The following is a 20,762-nucleotide window of genomic DNA, read 5'->3' as shown; positions in this document are numbered from 1 at the left end:
CATGACACATTTATCTAAAGTGGCTGCACACATATAATGATGGCTTTTGTTTAGTGATCATGGTCATTTTGAGTTTTTTTAAATACTGCAGCCAAATGCTTATAAACTAATCCCAGAACATTTTGAAATGCTTCAAAGCTTTTAGCAGGGGAACCTCTTGCATAGGCTTTGTAGATGAAGCTGACCACAGTTCACTGGAACCAGCCAGCTCAGATAAGTAAGATGAAAGCAGACATTTCCTGAAAATATCTTGAAAGCTTTCCATTAGACTGTACCAGGGGTATACACTAAAAACAGCAAGTGCCCATGCTTGTGTAGCAACCCATCTTCCCACTGCTTTCTCCATCCTTTCTTGAACTACTGTATTTGTATCTATTTATCTGCTTCATTTGGTATCTTGCAAAGTTCTTTGGGGTAAAAAGATACAACTTCTGTATTCTAGTTTACAGTACATTATGAAGTAGCTATTACTGTAACAAAAAAGTCTGCTTAACATACTAAACATTGGAACAGGAAGACAGAAATGTAGCACTGCCAAAATTATTACAAATGACAAATAAATAAGAAATTTGATCTACAGATCACTTTAAAGAGTCACCCACCCCATGATAGGCATGAATGCAATTATTTGAACATAATTCTCTGGCTGTCAAAGTGTACTCTAAGAAGGTTGATACACCATTGCTGAATGTGCTGGTCATACAGGAGTGCCTCAGGCTAGATTTTCAATAAAGGCTGAGACTGGCTGTTCATATTTTATACGATAATTTGATTGAATAAATCCAGCTGTTCACTAGGAACAGGAAATGCTCCACTGTTGTAATCACCAGCATTTTATACTTCAAGAAATACAGTCACACTGTCTAGTTTCAGGTGCTTTGTTTCAGAGCAAGTAATTAGAAGCTCAGTTTCTTTAATAGTCAGTAGACTTAAGGGCACATAAGTACTTTTAATAGCTTTTCAAGTACCATTAGACTATAAAGGGAGCCTAGGTCTAATTTAAGCACCAAACTTAGATGTTAATGACTATGCAACATGCTACATCCCACAAAGAGTTAATATGCACACTCCAATGAAGAGAGGATAGCTTTATAGTAACTTAACACAAAGCATTAAGCAGTGATGACACTTGAATTCAATACAACAGTAATGGTAATAGTTGTTCTGCCCAGTAGCATACACAAAAAGGGCTGGGGCACTCTGAAAGTGCACTGTGAAGTTAAGTGCACTGTTTGAGTCCTCAGTACAGGCTAGCCATACATGAGAAGGAAGCAGCGCACAACAGTATCAATGCATGAAATGGGTGTGCAAGCGAAGTCCAACAGTTGCTACTTTAAACAAAACAACCCTGTCCCCTTCCTAACAAAGCAAAAACCAAAATATACTCGTGGTCTTAGTAGTTTCTTTTGAGATACACCCTGAAATCCCATGCTCACCCTGTCTTCTGTACTCTCTGTTCTCACACTGCCTGCACCCCAGGGTACCTGTAATACACTCCTTCATCCTCCTGGAAAGAGGAAGGAATTACTATCCTCTTCCAGAGTGTTGCTTTAGGCTACTTCAATGTTTAGTGTTAGGAGTAAAATGGCTGTCCTGTGTCTGAGACCAGGTCAACGCCTGTGAATACGTATTCTGGAAATGTCCTCCTCCTTCAGTGACAGAAGCTAGGAACCAGCCACTCCGACTCTGGTCCCATACAACTCTGCAATCTAAATGACATTACACATTCTGCAACATGCATCATCTCTCAGTATATCTAAGGGGAAGCCAGAGAAGACTTAATAGAGTGCAATTTTTTTAATAAGCAATATTAATAAGATACGACATGTTACTTAGCAGACTGCTGGAGATGAGAAAGGGCCACAATCTGAGAACCTGCCTGCAAGGGGTTGCCCAGGGCCTCAGCACCCTTTCCCTACACACTTCTGGCTTCCACTAAACATTCAAGTTTGATTAGAATTCCGAAATAATTAAATGTTCTGGTTTAATCTTTCCAGAAATGATGCAACACTCATCATCTTTGAGCAATCTTAATACTCATTCTACTCCATCTACATTCTTCCACATCCTCTCTTAAGAGGCAGCTAAGAGAAGTTGTTCAAAATCTGAAGATCATGAGCTTGCAAGAACCTTACAATAAGCTGAGGTCAACAGGAGTTTTATTCATGATTTCACTAGAATAATATTAGAAATAAAATCTACTGTATTTTAGGGTCAAATATAATTCATTTGTTTACGGGTGGACCCTTAGAAAGCAAAAGTAAAAAGGGACTATGTTCTGCTTATACTAATTGCTACCAAGTCTGCCTGCTACTTGTATAACATTTTAAAGCAACTGTAAAACAATCAATCATTATGTAAACACTTAGAGCTCATCATATGCAGAGAGACCAGCAACATATTTTAATTTCTGAACAAGAGTCACCATTTCCTTAAATGTACAGAAACTACTTGAAAAATTCATAAGATCTGTTTCACAAATTACCAATTCAACCATAAGAATATATAGTAAAAATGACAAAAGATTTGTTCTTATAGTTTATAAAAAATTTATGCCAAGGCATTCAAGTAAAGTTACTTTCTGTGTTCTGATTTAATGAATCATTTGAGCGGTATCTGGCTGGGTGACACAGATGTAAGGCTCGCTGAAGCCTACTCTAATGCCTGCTGGTATAGTCTTCCTTGGGACAGTAAAGCCAGAACAATGTGTCAGACTGAAGTAATATCAAGAAAAGTAAGTGCAGTACTGGGGATGCTATGAGGCTGGCCCACAACACTTCCTGACCTGTGAATGTCTGTAAGTACCTCTCTGTCCTACAGGCTCCAGTGACCCAGGAAACCCAAAAGCAGCAGCAGCAGTGTGGTAATAAACAGTCTCTGGAATAAGATTTTTGCAATCTTGTAATTCAAGCTGAAAGACGTACAAAGATTGCTTGATGGTTTAACCCTGCTGAAAGGCAGGGCCTGACACTGTGTGAAACCACCAGTGATTTCTTAAAAGGTGAACTAATGTTAAATGTTTAATATGAATTTGTGAGAGAACTGTCTGGTTTACACACTGCAAAGTTTGCATCTTTAACTTCAGAAATGTACATGAATTTGGAAAATATAAATTAAGGGAGTTACTTGATGCGTATGACTACAGCTTTTATAGATCATGCCTCTGTGTAGAGGTTTACTGCAAGACACTATAATAAAATCAGACTTTCCTTTAGAAAAACCCTTGGAAAGAAAGTAATTCTACAGTAAGTAGAACAAAGCTAAGGAGGACTGTAGGTATCATAATCTTAAGCAATAAAGCTAATCCTCGTAAAAAATAAAATACTCTGTCGCAGTATTCCTTTCAGAAATTTGGGAGTTGCTAAAAAGGCTTTCCCCTCTCAAAGAAGTTTGCTAGACTATTCAAGCAAACATGTTTAGAAGCACACCCTATCTTTATGGAAATAATTAAACTTTAATCGTGAAAGTGAAATTTTTAAGAAATTAGAAGTCAAATGAGAAATGAGAACTGTAACAGTTATGCCAAATCCAAATAATACAATGCACATAATTTTGTCTTGCTGTCAGAAAGGGGAAGAGTGTCTGTCAGCTGCAAATGGAAGAAAGTGAAGTATACTCCTCCTTCACCCCAGCAGCCCTCTTTAAAACTCCCTAAAGCTTAACTTTTTTTAACATAACATTAAGTTTGTCCATTATTAACATGTTGTTGCAAGTGGGACAATCCTGTTTTGTCAAGAGAATTTAGTTTATTTGCATGAAAATAATATTTCTGTTTGATTCCCCAGTTAAAGCAATCTTTCCCGCCTTTTCTCTCTGATTTAAATATTGTCTTGATAGGCTAGTTTAGACAGTTGTGCATGAGAATATTTGACATTAAAGGGTACTTACACAGATAACAAGACAATAGCAATTAGAGTCCATTCAGGCATTTTGTGAATAATATTTCTGTTTGTTAACCTGAAAAATAGTTTAAAAAAAAATAATTAGAACATCTCAGAGTGAAAGTAAACAGATTTTAACTGCTGAATTTTGATTTAAGGCTACCATAAAAGACTCAATACACTGAATTACAATGTAGCAATGACAGCTGTACTGAGTAATTCACCAGCTTCCAGACTTCTCTCTAATCTTACCCTGTAATTGAGGAGTCCCAGAATTCCCAATGTGTCTTTTTTTTCTACATCAAAGTGGGATGGGGAAGAAGCTAATTATTAGGTCACAAATAGTCCTGGCTACTGTGAGGGCTCTGCTCTCACTCATACCACTGGGAAATTCTCAGGAATTGCACATGTGTTTCTGAAAAGACAGACCTTCTTACACTTAGTTTCCTCCCTGTTGGCTTCAGATCCAGATTTGCTGTAAAAGCTAATGTTGCAGAAACTGACTGGATTTTATAAGGTACCAGGCACAATCTTCTGATGATTCTTGTTTTTAAAAGGGAAACCCAGAATTCTAACTTACGCAATGGGAGCCAGTGCGCATATAAGAGCAAGAAAATGAGGAGCAAATAAAGAACCACATGGGTGCTCAACAAAAGTGCTGCTGCATTTTTATACCTGCTGATCTGTTTGGCTTAAATTTGTCGTAAGACAGATCTGCTTTAAGTTAAATGTTAATCTGACTTAAAACAATTCATGTGTTAATTGCTATGGCTGAATTTAGGCATGGCCCATGGTGTTCAAGACAAGCAGTTTCATGGAAAAGTCACAGCTACAACTGAAGCTGTGGTTCTGTGGGTACCCAAAAAGGCTAGCAGCGTTAATTTTATTCAGACAGAGCACACCATCCTGGGTCAAGCACCTCCTTATGTTTGTGTCCTTGCTCTCAGCTTCCCTTCTATGCAGCCTTGTTTAAATCCAGATCCAGAATGAAGCTACCCTATCATTCATACTCACTTCTACAAGCATTGGTGAAGATGGGTGGCTGCATAAAATTAAATACCTGGCAACAAATTCAAACCCAGGGTTTTCTTCCCCAGTAAGATTTTTTGTTTGTTTGTTTCTTTGGGCAAGTATATAGTTACCCCCTATAAATGTGTTAAAAAGGTGGAAAAATAAAAGTATTTGTACTTGTCATTGTTAAAATTCAAATTCTGTTAATTAATCCCCCCAAATTATACTCAAAATGGTCATTAAAAATGCAGCTATGAATAACATGTTTTATAGGATCATTCTGTGTTTCCCTAATTTAGGAAGATATTAATAAAATTAATTTTTATCAAGGATAGTAATGATCAAAGCAGTATTATCCTATTTTTCTCCTCAAATCTCCAAGTCTTTGAACAAAAGTAAGATTTTGAAGCAATGATTACTCAAGTAGTCTCTCAACAGCCCGAGTTTTGTTAAGTAATGACAGGAAAAGCCATGTTTTGTACTACATGTGCGGTGTTTTGTACTACGTGTATAGGAATTGTCACATCAAACTAGAACCGATAGTTCTCGGAAACACATTATTTTTCTTATTAAAAGAATCATGTTCACCAATTACTATTTGAAATAGCTGATGGCGTTAGTTGGCAACAAAGCTTGTACCTGGTAAACTTACATTTTCTGGCTATAGAAAAAGAGACAAAACAAAGGCTGAACATCCTGACTCAATACTGGTGACAGTGATAAACACTACCAAGAAATGCCTGACGGAATCATCTTGACAGGCAATTCATATGTAACATTCCAGTTAATCGGCTATGATGAGACACAATGGAAGAGACAGCTCCAAGCCACCTGGGAAAACTCTGTCAAATAGAGAAAGCAGCTTTATTTCAATGCTCTACAAGGAGTTACTATTGATTAGAGCACAGGAAGGTGTCATTCTTGTACGCAAACTGAGAGATGCAGTTATTTGTGTCAATTAACTCTTATTCAATGTTAGTATTGATTGGCAAGGTCTGAACACTAGTCATTGCCATCAATATGCTAGTTATGAAGGAGGTAGTCAAAAGACACAGATAACCAGCAGGATATGGCAATATGGATCTGCTGATGTACTACTGTCACTGGACTGGATGAACAGTCAGGCTTCCACAATGAGTAACCTTTCAGTACAACACCTGTCCTAAAACACTTGTGCAGCTGGAAAAAAACCAAACATTTCAGGCAGATCAGACTAAAGCTAGCAACCTACAGGTGTGAAGCCTTAAATAATAAGGAGCAGTGGAAGGGCAATCACTTTCCAGAACAAGCTGTGTGTCAACACCAAGGCCTCTGAAGAGCAAGCTTTCAGAAAACAGGGAAGTGCAAGTCCTCTGTAAAAATGGTTCATTAATTCTTTGTCTTGCCTCTAGCCAAATCCATGAAACAGAGGTCACTGGATTTCTGTCAGAAACACATAATGTGGAAATGTTAAAACTGTACAAAACTTTGTGTACATTAGTTCAGTTTTGCACTAAATTTTTTTCTGTTAAGGAGCTTGGCTAAATGCTCCCTCACCTACCCAAAGAAAGCAAATAATACACAACTTTTCAAAACAGAATATCTCTACCCTCTTGGCCTCTGCAGGGCAGGATACGTAAGCCAAGAAAGTTGGGATGATCCCAAACAGTTGTGTGGGTTGCTTAGCTGCTAGTCTGTGGGTGTTGTGGTTCACCCCAACAAGACACACTGCAGCTGGACTTGACTGCTTCTACCATCCAGTAGGCAGCAGGACCCATGCAGTAGTTTTAATACTCTGTGAAGGAGCTCAGACTGAGCAAAGGGATCCAAGTGGCAGAAGCTGAGAGGATAGAGGAGTAAAGAGTAAGATGCATAAAAATTCCATCCCAAATGACCTCCCAATTTGCAGTGCCCAGCCTGCAAAGAAAGTGAAGTCTGATACAGGAGTTGTAGAAATACAGGGGAGTCCAAGGTTAAGGTAACTAGTAAATAAAAAAAGTAAACCCAAAAACCACAGAGAAAGAGCATACACAGTTGATTCTACTTCTTTTCTTTTAGATGTCTTTCCATTTAACTACCATCAGCTGCAAGTTTTGCTACCAGAACGCCACTAGCAAATGCTGGCCTGATTTTTAAACGGCAGCAGATCTAAGCACAACCCTAAGTGTCTGTACAAGAACGTGGGACAGGGGCCACAATGAACTTGAAATTATAGGAAAGAAACTCAGCAATGCAGGAGCTCACCACCCTTTCCTCAGCAGGATTGCATTTCCCGGGATTTCTAGGAAACAATTTGGTAACAGGAACACTGTCCAACGGGGCATGGCAGATGGACACCAGGTTCATTATGGTGAATTGTTATCCCCTAACAGGCCCCCAGCATCACGTATTATGAATAAAATGCAAGAAAATGTAACTGCTTAACATAAAACCATCTTTTTAAAGTATATTTTTCTTTATACCTATTTATAAATTATAGTCTTGAGTGTTATTTCCTTCTAAAGTTTGGTTATCCTTACAATGAGAAAATACTTGTCATCTGTGAATCTATGAGCTCAATTTTTAACATGTTGCTATGAATTTGACTAATAGCTAGTAGCATCAAGTTATTGGTACCAAATGTACATCTCGTGAAAAAACATTCGGCTGAACAGGTCCATACTTGCTGTCTTTGTTTTACCCAGTATGTCCATGTTCTTACACTGGGAGAAAAAGAAAAAAAATGTGCCCCAAATGGACAAGATTGTCTTTCTTCCAATTTACAATTTATCTTTGCTGCAAAGTGAAGTCATCAGCATGTTTGCAAATGAAGCAGCCTCTGTGTTCACACATCCGGATTCTCAGGTGTAGGCTTATTTGACTTCAAGAATCTGACCTGTTAGTTTGGCTGTTTGCCTATTCTGTAAGGCAGCAAGCTGACTTCATGTGATTAGGACAAAGTTGTGACTTTAGGGGACCTCAGCTATCTACGATTTTTCCAGTATTTGCACCAAGATGAGCGAAGTTTAACTAATCCAGGTCAGCACAGGCAAATACTAAAGCACAGACTGTTTTTCTTCAAGCTTCAACTAGACCAATTTAACCATAAAAGACAGCTCCACTATGCCCCAAAAGACAGCAACATATTTACATACTGTAGTATAATTTAGTTTGATGACAACCAGCCCAAATAAGCTACTATTCTAACTTCAGGCTCTCTTCAAGAGAAGCCCATTTACTTGAGAAAAGATGATTAATGTTCTGGTACTTTCACATTTCCATACAGAACATTGTCTATCACAAAGTATTGCTAATTGACTTGAAAGCCAGAACTTAAAATTCCACTTAGTAAGGGTAATAGGTAAAAGCCTATTAGTGAGCATATACACTAGATCACATACACTCATGATACATACTTAAAAGCTAGAAGATTGTCTTGGAAACAAGGTAAGACAAAGCTGTAATAAAAAGTCTTGAACACATCTTTAGGAAACAACTGTATCATACTCATTGAGAGAGCTCAATGTCAATGACGAGCTCCATAAAAGGAATTAAAATACTTGCAACCGTAAGATAGAGATGAAATTCTATTTTCAATATGAAATATTGTGCTTAAAAAAACCCCACCAGACTTTCACAAACATAATCGTTTAGCCTCAATTTATATATAAATAGCTAATTTTCTCTTGATCTTTTAACAAAGTGCTCTTACACACTCTGGAGAATTATTTGACATCTCAGTTTTCGTAACAAAAGCTTACAGGCACTGAGGGACTTTGTTTGGGAAGAGCTCTAACCATTCTAAAATGTCTCTTGAGATCCCTCTAGTGTGTTTCCCAGCAGTGGTGATTGAATAAAATGCTGCCCAAAGGAGGCTGAACTGCAAGTGTTCCTTTAAAAACCAATGGAGCTGAAAATCGTTGTTGCTTAGTTCTCCACATGCTCTTTTACCCTTCTTCAGCTAAGCTCTGCTACAGCCATGTTTTTTATCTCCTACCCTCTTTGGCAAGTTCTTCAGCCTGAAATATTTCCAGTACAAAAAGCAGGAAAGAGCACTAGCATTTGTCGGTGCTCCCTACATAATCATTAAGCATTTTAATCACACTAAAAAGAAAGTAACTTTTAAATTTCTATACCCTGCAAACATAAATACTGTTTAAACTTTATCCCAGGTCCCCCTGTCAAAGCATTCAACCTAAAATCAGACAGACCACTCATATTAAGTAAATTTAAACCTACATACAGAACTGGAAGTTCAAACCTATGCTTTCATCTTAACATCCATGAGCTAGCTTTTGTGTATCAACAGACCCTCCTTCTTTCATCTCTGATATGGAAGAAAGGGCCTAAAGGTTTGTATTACTTCCCTATTTCCTGTATTTTTGTATTATTTTACTATCAGTGACAATAAAACTCCACTTATGTTGATTTCTACATATATATATATATATCTCAAAGGCACTTACAAATTCCTGTGTAGTGCCTACAAATGTAATCAACCATTTCCTGCCCAAAATGCTGAATTTCTAAGGAATTTATCAAGAGTCTTCACAGTAAGACAGCCCCATGAACCTGCTACAACTACCTTCACCTTACTTCCTAACAGAAGAGACTTAAAAACAAACTCAGAAGTGTTACCTCAGGGATCAGAAACAGTTCAGGGGAGACTGTTAAAATATGATGAATTACTGCTACATGAGCCAGGTATTGGGATCAAACTCCAAATTAATCAATTTGGTTCCATTCTGTAAATCCACAGATTTTATATACATATATGTATACACACATACTATGTGTTTTCAGAAGTCCATTTTGGCTTCAAGGTTCCTTTTCTAGAACTTCATATTCAGGCCACATTGTTTTTAATAGCAAAAATTATTTAAAATAGAAGTTCTGCTTTTGAAAACCTCTAGGATTTATTACATAATCAACCATATAGAAATAGATTGAAAGAGACCAAATGTAGTTTTTCCAGTTCTATACATCCATAAGCCAAAGCTACTAGTAAGCATTTAGACTGCAGAGCAACAAAACTGTTTTAAGTTTTGTCTCTTAAAGATCTTATTCCAATAATAAGTGTATATATGCAGTATATTCATGCTGCCTAAACACAACCAAAAATATCTTCCCTGGTTTCAGTGGTGGTGTTAAAATAAAAGGTTCCTCACAACTTAAAAGACTGCAATTGCAGAATCAAGTTCAAACATTAACAATTCTTTCTAATAAAAGAGATCAGGCAGAGTCACCAAAACAGAAAAGAGGATCTTCCATAGTAAGAAATCCTGCATATAAAGACCTGTGTTTTAGTGGCATCCTTCCAGACATCAGATAAATCATAAGGAATAAGGCAGGCAGAGCTGGGTTTCTATTCACCAAAGCCTAGATGCCCTGTGGCAAACACCCCATGAATGAGTTTTGGAAAATTTCCGTGTAACTTCGTGCAGGCTGGGGATGTGGGGAGAAGTTTCAAGAGTGACAACATCCACAGAGTTAGCAACTGTTGTTGCTATCTTTCCTGACAATACTTCAAGATGCAGAACATGATCGAGGTCCAAGTTATGAGAGTTCTGTCCCAAAGAAAACCTAAAAATGTTTGGAGAAGTTACCAACATTCTGTTTTCCCTTCTTTATCCTAGTGTCTCCAAATACCGTCTTTAGGGCTTCTGACTGAAGCAGAAGCTTCATCTGTGGTGACAGCATGTCTGGTAGGTCTACTTCCCCTTGAAATCAGGAATACGATAGGTCAAGCTGGACCTTCTTCCTGGCTCTAGAAGTTAGTGGTAACAATTATTAATCACATTAAACCCATTTAGCCTGGCTGTAGTGAGCCAGAGCAAAAGAAAGTGACAGATCTCAGAAACTCATGCCTAATAGGAGGTGACGAGGTAGCAGAACCTTTAAAAGACTCACCATCATCCTCCAGAGACCACTGGCCTAGTTTTTAAAAATCTACAAATACTCCTGGTGACCTAGCCACTGTCAGGAGCAGGGAAAGGGTTGACTTGTTAGTCCACAGGGAATGTGACATTACCTACATTTAACACACAGCTAGAAAAGGGCAAATCTGCAATGGGGCCCTCTCTGTGCCCAAATCACAAATCATTCAACAACATGTTTAATTAATCAATCAAGAAGATTATCTAAATAAAGATCAATACTCACCGGAAAGTTTTGACAAGATTTTTTAGCTCTGTGTAAACATCAGCTGGGGAAATCTGAAGAGGGCCCAAAACTGTAGGTAATCTAGAAGGCAAAAGACAATGGTCAATATACATTTTCCTCTCTTCCTCATTTCTTCAAGTAGTACTTCCACCAAAGCTCATGAAAATTAATAAAAAGAGATCAACTTCTATGCAGCAGATCAGGCCAGTAGTTTACAATTCAGGTTCCTCTGAGTGGTGTTTGGGCAACACCTTCACTTTAAAACAGCTTCTTCTTATAAATAAGCTCTAGTTCACTATGAACGTGGAGAAGAAATTATGGTTTTACATGCATACTCTTATTAACTTCACAGAATTTCAGTTCTGACAAGACATTCTTACAAAAAAATTAAAGTGTTTAACATTATGAGGATTAGAATTCCAGGCCCCATCAATGTTTTGAATATTTCTATTTACTTGGTTCAAAAGTAACAATACAAAAGGAAACTACATGTCTAAATGAGGTTTGCAAAGAGAATGTATCTGCTAATCTCAGACTCAACATAGATGCAACAGAAATAACATTCCACTGTACACCTGATAGTTGGAATCACGATGATAGCAGGCTACTGAGAAAATTTCGAAAGAAAGAAAAAGAGCTACTGCCTCCCTACTTGACTGTGTGTAAAAATTGACACAGCCCACAACAAACCGCTCACACTGCTTAACTAGTAGTCAGTATCCCCAAATGCTGGAAATAATATGCATTGCTTTTCACATTTAGGATGAAAATTTTGCCTCTATTTACTTGTTTAATAGTTAATAATGTCTTGCATTTGAATATCCAGTTATTTACATTTATATGCACATATGCGCATGGTGCATCAATATTGCTGGAAGAATCAAGACTTTTGTTCTCGTTTACATCTCTACATATTTTAGGGAACTGAACACAGGACTCCTATGATGCTGGGCATATTCATATTCCCACTTCATCTGAACACACCAAGAAATCATGGCTTTACCAAAATGAAAACTGTCTCTCTTACTTGAGTGGGACAGGACTACTGAATCATCTCATGACATTTGAAATGATCAACTAAAGAAGTGGATAGTAAAAAATAAAGCCTTTGAAGAAACTAAGGAAAAAAACCCCAAAACATTCTGTCTTTCTTATCCTCTACTCATGGAATACCAGATTTTTAAGTTCAACAGAAATTTTGCTAGAAGCTGCAAATGACTAATAAACTTGTAGAAACATCTGAATAAGCAAACTGCTTTACCATACAGTAGTCATCCTTGGAATCTACGTGAGATTGACACCTAAGAAGGGACAGGTTTCTTCTAGACAACAACTTAGTGGTGAGATTCTAACATCTACCTCACCAGGCTCTGCAAACTGACACCTGCAACTATATCACAGATGACTGTCTCAGAAATAAATAAGTTCTTTAGGGCAGTAATGAGTTTAAATGATGACTAAAGCCACCAAGAAAAAGCCAGAATGTCCTTGCATAGTGTGTTTGTTACTTAAAATGATGATGATTGTGCACCAACCTCAACCTGACATATACCAAAGTAAAGGATACTTACACTTTTCTCAGTTTGTCAAGGACAATTCGCTTTCTAATCTGCATTTGTGCATTTGAATCAACAAGTGGGAAGGTGAAATCTTCCTGTTGATCATCCTGCATTAGATAAAAAACTTTTAACAGCTGTAACCTAGTCTTGAATTAAAGTCAATGCATCAAAATAGTCACAGCTTACCAATAAATGTTTAAACATAAGAAAACTCTTTATCTCTGAATAGAAAAAAACCCCAACCAGTAATTTCTTAACGGACAGAAAAGTTTGCTTAATCTGACCCAACATACAGTGTACAGCTAACGTACTTTTCCCCTTCCCCGGGCTAGATACTTATCTACTTAGGATGACAGAAACAAAGAGCTTGCAATCGTTGTTTGAAGGCAGGCTTTATACAGCCTTGACACTATTCCACTGGACACTTACTCTTTCTTTGCTTGGATGCTCCTCTGCCTGTGCATGTGTTACTGCCTCTTCAGCCAAGATGTACTTTCCTTTATAGAACTCTTTTACTCGGAGTTCTAGAAACTCTGTTTCTTCTTTTAACTTCTCGTAACTAGGCACAGGCTTAACTATTCCACCTGGGCCTGTGAAAGGTAAAGAACAGTTCAAACTGTTTTCAGACTCCCCTACAGCAACAGTGTTAAGATCATCAGCTGTATCTAAGTCATCCTCATCAAGTTCTTCGTTCTCCTGGTTGGCAGTTGAAATGCTCTCTGATGAACACAAAGAAGTATAGTTTGGGCCATAGAGAAATTTTAAAGTTTCCTCAGTTCTCCATTCCTTAAGTGTTTGCTTAAGCACGTCTAATAAACTTCCTTTGGAATTAACTGGATGCCTCACCTCAGGTTTTTTACAGTCTTCTGAGTTAGCGAGTGTTCTTTTAAGATGTTCTGCCCCTCTTTTGCTCACACCTAGAAAAACTATCTGTGAACCACAAATATCTTCACAGTTTTCTGAAGCACTTGATTTCCCCAGAGTAGTAGTTTTTGAAGGCATTGCAGTTATTTTATCATGAACAGAGCAAGCACCTATTTCTTCTTGAGCATCTAATTTACAATTAGACAGTAGTTCAGTGGCTTCTACCACATCTGACTCTTCTGTTTTAGGGCTGGAACAGACTTTCTGAGCCTGCTTCTTTTTGAGGATGCTGTTTCTGTGCAATTGCTGTGCAAGACTGGCTGAACTTGACTGACTTCCTCGTACGACAGAAGAAACAAATTCTTGTTCAGTATCACTACTACTGTCACTGGCTGCATCATGAGAACCAGATTCACATGGATTTGAAGATATCCTAGGATTTTCAATGTCAGATGCTTTAATTACTTCATCACGTAGTGTCACCTCTTCTCCAGACTGTCCACTATAACAAAACACAAGCCATCTATGAAATAAAAAATGGGTGTTCCCTGAAACATTACATAAGCTTTTCATTCTCATGTAAGGAAGATAAAGAAAGCATTTTTCCCTTGTAGGAGAAGTGTACTTTTTTTGCTTTAAGAATCATAGCTGCTCTTTCAAGTCTTCTTGAACTCAGAGAGCTGTTCTGCAATCAAGATAACAGGTACAGACACTATTCCAAGGAGTGAGTTCTCAGTTGCTTATTGGCCATTAGAAAAGAATAGTAAGCAAGGTATTTATTAAAGACAACAGAATAATATAAGACTTAGCATGACAAATAGTGCCATTTTAAAATGAAAATAGTCATCCTAAAACATAAAAGGAATATAGCATGCTAAAAATCAGGGGGATGGCAGAGCTGTTTTCAGCAAATGTTAAGTTTGCCACCTAATGGCCAGGTGTTGCAAAAGAAAACAAACAAAAAGTTGCAATACACAGCAAGGTGCAGAGAGATGACAGAGTAGCATGATTTCATTTCAGTTGATATACAGATTTTTGATTAAGAAATACAGAAGCTTTCATCACACATAATTGGTACCATTTTCTTTATAAAGAATAGCTGTTATAAAATATGCAATGTACAAACAGTGTATTTGTTTCAGATTTCAACAGGCTCAAATTAAGATATATGGGCCAACAGCAGCTGTACACTAAATCGTGCAGATCAAATATTCTGGTTTAGGATCACAAAGGAAAAAAACCTTTGAGTAGGTTCTAATAAGGTTTTTTCTGTAACACAGGAAATCAAAGATTCTCCTTTCACCTGATATGATACTAATATTTCTAACTGTAAGTGCATATAACAAAAAAAATTATTGTTCGGTGTACCTCTGTCCCTCCTTCAGCAGCTCTATGTCTGGTGGTCTGCAAAAAGATGACACAGAATCAAGATTTTCCTGCTCAATCAATGCTCTTGAAATACACGTTAATACATACAATACATAGTTGATGCTGGAAGGGACACCTGGGGATCTTCTAGTCCAACACCCTCTGTTCAAAGCAGGGTTAGCAAGAACAGGTTTATACATACATGTTGACAGAACAGGAATCATCTGCCTGCAGAATGATGCTGTTACACTGAACAACATTTAACAGAATCAGCAAGTCACACAAATGTTAGTCAGAAAGGACCTCTGGAAGTCCCTAGTCTGACCTTCCTGCTTGTAATGCAATTGTCATTAGCACTAGTTTAGGTCAGCCACAAATTCATTAAGTTTAAATCTTGAAAACCTCCAAAAATGGAGATTTCAAAACATTGCTGACTATCCTGTTTCATTCAGCCATAACCTCAGTGCAATTTTTCCCCCGCAATGTCCAACTGGAACCATCCATGTGATACTTTATGGCCACCATACCTTATTAAGTTTTCTGCTGTCAAGCAAGAATAGTTTGGCTCTGTAATCTTTGTAACGTTTTTTCAAATACTTGTAGGCTGCTTTCAGATCAGTCTTTGGTCTCCTCTTCAACCAAGTAAACATACCAAGACCCTCATAGCTCATAAAGTTCCTATTGCAGTAACAAACCTGGACCATTTATATGAAAATGCTCCGTATTAATGCAAAAAATATGAATATTCAGGATATCTTTACTTTTTTAAAAATACTACTTTGTTAAAAATTAGGGTATCAAGTTATACTGCTTTAAGAAAACTGAGTTCAAAAGGTTTCCAGAAACTCTGAGAAATATTACTAAGTAAGTGCTGATAGGTGTCTTTCCAAAGCTCTATTTTCAGTTAATCTGCTTCAATTCAGCTACGAGGCATCACCACAATGCTATTCATTTTATCCAGCACTAAATGCTGAAATCCTCACCCACCTGTCCTATGAATGAAAGAAAACCTTTTAGGCGTGCAGTGAATGCAAGTCAATACACTAACACCTCTCAGACAGTACATAAACCCCCCCCCCAGATTTAAAAAGATGAAAGCTGCACCTTTCATATGAATGAACTGAGTTTGGAAACTAAGGGGGATAATATACAATGAATAACATTATTAACACCATATAACTCTTCTTCAGTTTTACTTGGAGGTTGTAGTGGTTTTTGTCGAAAGAATTTCAGATGTATATACGATTATCAGTGTGTGCATATGTACGTGACTGTGCAAACAGATACACCTAACCATGGACTATGGGGTTTTGTTTGTTTTTTGAAAATACTGCCTCCTCCCCACAACACAGCATAAATAATAAACTATGTCAAGTGTATCAGAACTACAGACTTTTGACGTTAAGAATAAAGGGAAATTTTAGAAATACTTTAAAGATGACAAAACAATAGCACAGAAATACTGGTAAACTTACTTAAACATTTTATGAAGAGACGTTTTACCAGCTAAGAATCCCTCAGATCAGATCTGGCTGCTCTAAATCTCTTCTCTCACTCATCAGGTATTTTGTACGACTGATCTGAACTGTGAAAATGAGCTCACGCATATAATTTCAGCTAGTTTCTTTTGCTGAAAACCAGGAGACCATGAAAAGTAGCATCTTGGAGAACGAAAGCTGAATAAATTCAGCTGAATGTTCTCCAGGCAAGTATTTTTTGTTAAACAGTGACACCCATTGGCTCTATTAATTATTTGCAAGCCCATGTTTCCTAAGGTAGGAACATGGGCTGCATCACAGTGTTCCAGAATGTGTATTGCAGTAACAACAGGAAATGGGTAATCTGAAATTTAGACAGGATAAAGAACCTCTTCATGTTACAGCCTGCTTTCAGGTCAAGCACTCACAGCCTAACCTTGAGCAATGCCAACTGCTGTGCTCAAATTAGAAAATCTCTTGTAACAGAGTAAGAGGAATATATCCTGTACTTTATATGGTTTGTAAAAATCCAATCCTAATAAGTACATTTTAAAGTTAATACAAGTTGACTTATTTATGATCAGTCTGCCCTCTAAATTGATATGGTCATGCCCACTAAGTATGAGTAGTACTGTCGTGTCAATTATTGTGATCAATAGGGCAACAATACTTTTAAAACAAACACCATGCTAAGCTAACATGTTAACATGAGTTACCTCTGCTTCAGCTGAATCATTTTGATGCACTGCAGCTAATTAATTAGCATTGCAGCTCGCACAGAGAAAATAATACTCTCAAAAGGAGCAACAAATGTATTAGATTATACTTACTTTTCTTCTTCTCTCATCCATACCGGACTTTTGGAAATTTGAGCTTCAAAATATTTAGATGCTCTATAGCAGAAGTTGCTGCAAAAGCACTGTGAACAAGAGAGAAAGCAAGAAAATATGACTAAAGACAACTTTAACACTCAAAGAAAGGTACAAAAGTCATTGTTCTTTATGCCTGTAAAATTAAGTACTAATTCACATTTCTTTTTAAGCCCATGACCAGGTTTTTAATTCATCTGAGAAACCAAACCTGTTAAATAGGTCATCCCACTCCCCACAAGCCACTTTAGTTTCTTTTTTCCCCACTTCTATGCTTTTTGGGCTTTTATTACATACTGAGAAGCAAGCCACTGTTGGATTCTATATAACATAATAATAATTTGAAAAAAAAAACCCCATGAAACTGTTCAAAGAGCAATCCCTAACCCAACAAGATGGTCACATAGTTTAAAAGACATGCAATAAAATGCAGGTGTTTAATAATGAAAATTTTGGATAGCAAAAGAACTTGCATGTTTTGCAGTACACAGAACAAAACCTAAGATTTTACAGCATCTTTGAAAAACTAACTTGCACACTTGCATTAGGGAACAAGACAAAACATCCTACTTCTTGGAGTCTTGCCTGGTAGCTTGAGAAAGCAGTTCTCAGAATTTTGTGTATCCCAGACTTGAAACCAAAGGCAAGGAATGTATACTAGCAACACTGAAGAAATTTGTTCCAAAACTAGAAACATTCATCCTACAATTTAGCATCAACTGTAGATGATTGCATATCCTGTGAGCAGGCAAGCAAGACTTTTACGCAGCCACACACATGAATATGCTTCAAGAAAGAAAGACTTTGTGAAGAGATTTGAGAAGTCCTCAAAGAAGAACCCTAGAGGCAGACACACGAAGGAATACATAATATGTGGAATACATAATATGTAACTTGTATTACACCAGGGCAAACTTCAGTTAAAGAAAAGGATGTGCACTTTGACCCTACTAAAGCTCACTGCTATACTGGAACAAAACAGACAACACTCCTTCACAAATGTCTTTAACAGATCAGCTGTACCACATTCAAATGCTACCCAAGTAAAACTTTCCATATTATGTTTAAAAATCACAAAAGAAAATAGGTAGGGTTTTGTCTTTCTGAAGAAAGCATCTAGAAACTGAAATGAATGAAAACCTTTATATTCTAACAGTTTGTAAAAATTTCCTAAGAATCAAACATATTGGCTCTGAATCAAGCCACTATATGAATGCTGCTACAAAATGTATTTCTGGTTGAGTCAGTATTAGATACATTTTAGAAACAGACTTGTTACCATACCTTTCTTTCAGTGATATCATAAACTCTGTTCGTTTTTGTTGAAATTCTGTACTTCTGTTTTGGCACCTAAAACAATATGCTTTCGTCAGCATGGCTGTCACTTCCATCATGACTTTAGAGAAAATTAATTCTTAATTAATGTATTTTAGTATGTGTACTATGCTCTGTTTTAGCCAAATTGCATACTACACAACCATCTTTTCTCTCAATTCTTTTGACATTGTACCTTCTCAGATTTAAGAATGGCAATTTAATCTTTAATCACTTACGTTTCACACTCAATAGAACACAACTTTGGATCAACAAGAAAGTCAGTGCTAAACATAAAACAACAGAGCTGACATGGCAGAAATTTTACTTATGTATAAATATTGGGCTGTTACACACAGGTCCTTCTTTAATCCATATCTACTTATATGCACGTGACACTATACTGTCAGAGAGCCCACCACTACTCAGACAAACCTAGAGAGGAAATTACATAAAATATAATACAGTTTCAAAGTGAACTTCTGTGGGGACATATGAAGTCCAAATCAGTAAAACTTTTTGTACTCGAGTACTTTTTTTTCCACATAATCAGGTGTATCACAACTGGTATTACATCACAGGTTATGTAACTGAACTGTGAGTTCTGCTTACGCTCTGACATACCATACCTAAGTAAGTGTGACTATGATTTTGACATATTTTTAGGGCAGATGTATATGCATTCACATAGTAATATCCCTGCATTACATTATTTTTTCACGTCAATCCTTCTTACAGAGATATGCCATTACACTGAAGAAGGAACAAGATTAGAAAGTTTCTGTATGCACAAAGGAAGGCCATGAAGCCATACTTCGTTCATCTTTATTACTGTCAAAGTAGATGCTAACTGATTCTGTCATACAGTAATGCTGTCAACTGATCAAAGTTTACCTTTTATTGCAGAAGGATTACACTGAAACGGAATTATATGATGCCTGGCCCATTATTGACAGTATTTTGATCTATGTTTAATATTTTAAGTGTAAAATTATAAAGCAAATGCAAGGCAATAAACATTGTGAAAAGATTCTTATAAGAGCATTAATAAAAAGCTACTTACATTTTCCAGTTTATTTTGACATAGAGGATATCCACATAGCTTGATGATAGACCGTTCATCAACAATGTCTTTATAGTGAGATGGAGTAATGAATTTTCCCTAAAATTACAAGAAAATAGTTCAACAACCAATACCGGAAAATCTGTCATTTTTTGTACTAAAAATATCTCATAAGAAAATAAATGTTTAAGATAAAAGGGTAAACCGGGAAAGAAGACAGACATACGCACTTCTTTTTACATATACAAAAGCTTTGTAATTTTGCCTCTAGTGTGGCACCTATTTTCATAATTTTCCTCTAATTACATGTTTTGTAAGCCTATTTACCAGGCTATTTACAGGACTAATTGTCATACCATTCCAGCAAAACCATGCTGCCAGATAAACTGTGGTGCATTAGAGAGACTTCATCTAAATTCACAGATGACATGATATAGACCTAAATTTTTATACTTCATCAATCAGTCCAGAACCACAGAGACATAAACAAAGGCTGTGGTAATAAAGTAAGGATTCATAAATGTATAGTCCTGCAAAACTAGGGCATGTTTTCACAGCAGAATCCTTGAAAATAACGCAATCATCATCAGAGCTGACGAGAGAGGGAATAAATGGTTTGTCTCCTTTAAACTGCAGCAAATTGCTCCGAGTATTTAAAAAAAAATTGAACACTAACATATAAAACAGTATAAAACTTGAAACACTTACAGAATTCAGAAGAAACTCTTCAGTAATATTCTCTTCCAGGAGTTGTTCAACAATATACAATGCTTTTTTCTCAGATTCAATCTTCTTTCTCATAGCAGCTGCCAGAGCTGCCTTCCTGTAACAGCATAGACACTGAATGACACAGAATGCAGATTTCCATAAACAATTCTCCAATAATACCTTTATTTCTTTTTCTGAAATGTAGTAGCTTACATTTTTCTGCATTGCACCGTGCTGGCCAAATCAGGCAACAAGTAATTGGACTAGTAATTCTGTAATAACCAAATTATTGGCTATTGCTTATTACAGCTAGTTGCCAACTTTGGTTTGCATTATTTCCACTCCAGTCAGGAAAAGTATTGACTTTTATTGCATTGCAATACTTCTACACAAGGTTATGCAACTCCACTTGCAAGAGCGGGAAACCCAGAAGCGGCTGGACAAAGGGCCTGCGACAAACAATTTACGGATTGTTGCCAGGAGAATGGGAGCTGGGTGAGACACGAAGAGCCTGAAGAAAAGGACTG

The 20,762-nt window shown here is 37.0% G+C and overlaps 1 protein-coding gene across 7 annotated transcripts in view; it reads right to left on the bottom strand.

Annotated features, from left to right (window-relative positions):
• RPAP2 (RNA polymerase II associated protein 2) overlaps window positions 1-20,762 on the bottom strand; it is a 51,518-nt gene that overhangs the window by 29,153 nt on the left and 1,603 nt on the right. For all 7 annotated transcript variants that reach the window (XR_008824712.1, XR_008824714.1, XR_008824713.1 and 4 more), the window contains exons 3-11: window positions 20,236-20,350; window positions 19,528-19,626; window positions 18,435-18,500; window positions 17,112-17,200; window positions 14,804-14,839; window positions 13,001-13,937; window positions 12,584-12,678; window positions 11,013-11,093; window positions 3,889-3,957 (exon numbers count right to left, since the gene is read on the bottom strand). Coding sequence is in view for 2 of the 7 variants with exons in the window: in XM_056356493.1 (XP_056212468.1) it covers window positions 3,889-3,957; window positions 11,013-11,093; window positions 12,584-12,678; window positions 13,001-13,937; window positions 14,804-14,839; window positions 17,112-17,200; window positions 18,435-18,500; window positions 19,528-19,626; window positions 20,236-20,350 (1,587 nt within the window). In the remaining 5 variants the exon portion in view is untranslated. The remainder of the gene's footprint in view (window positions 1-3,888; window positions 3,958-11,012; window positions 11,094-12,583; window positions 12,679-13,000; window positions 13,938-14,803; window positions 14,840-17,111; window positions 17,201-18,434; window positions 18,501-19,527; window positions 19,627-20,235; window positions 20,351-20,762) is intronic.

This window comes from Falco biarmicus, chromosome 11 (genome assembly GCF_023638135.1).
Source record: "Falco biarmicus isolate bFalBia1 chromosome 11, bFalBia1.pri, whole genome shotgun sequence".
Lineage (NCBI taxonomy): Eukaryota > Metazoa > Chordata > Aves > Falconiformes > Falconidae > Falco > Falco biarmicus.
This window is presented reverse-complemented; position numbering and strand designations above follow the sequence as displayed.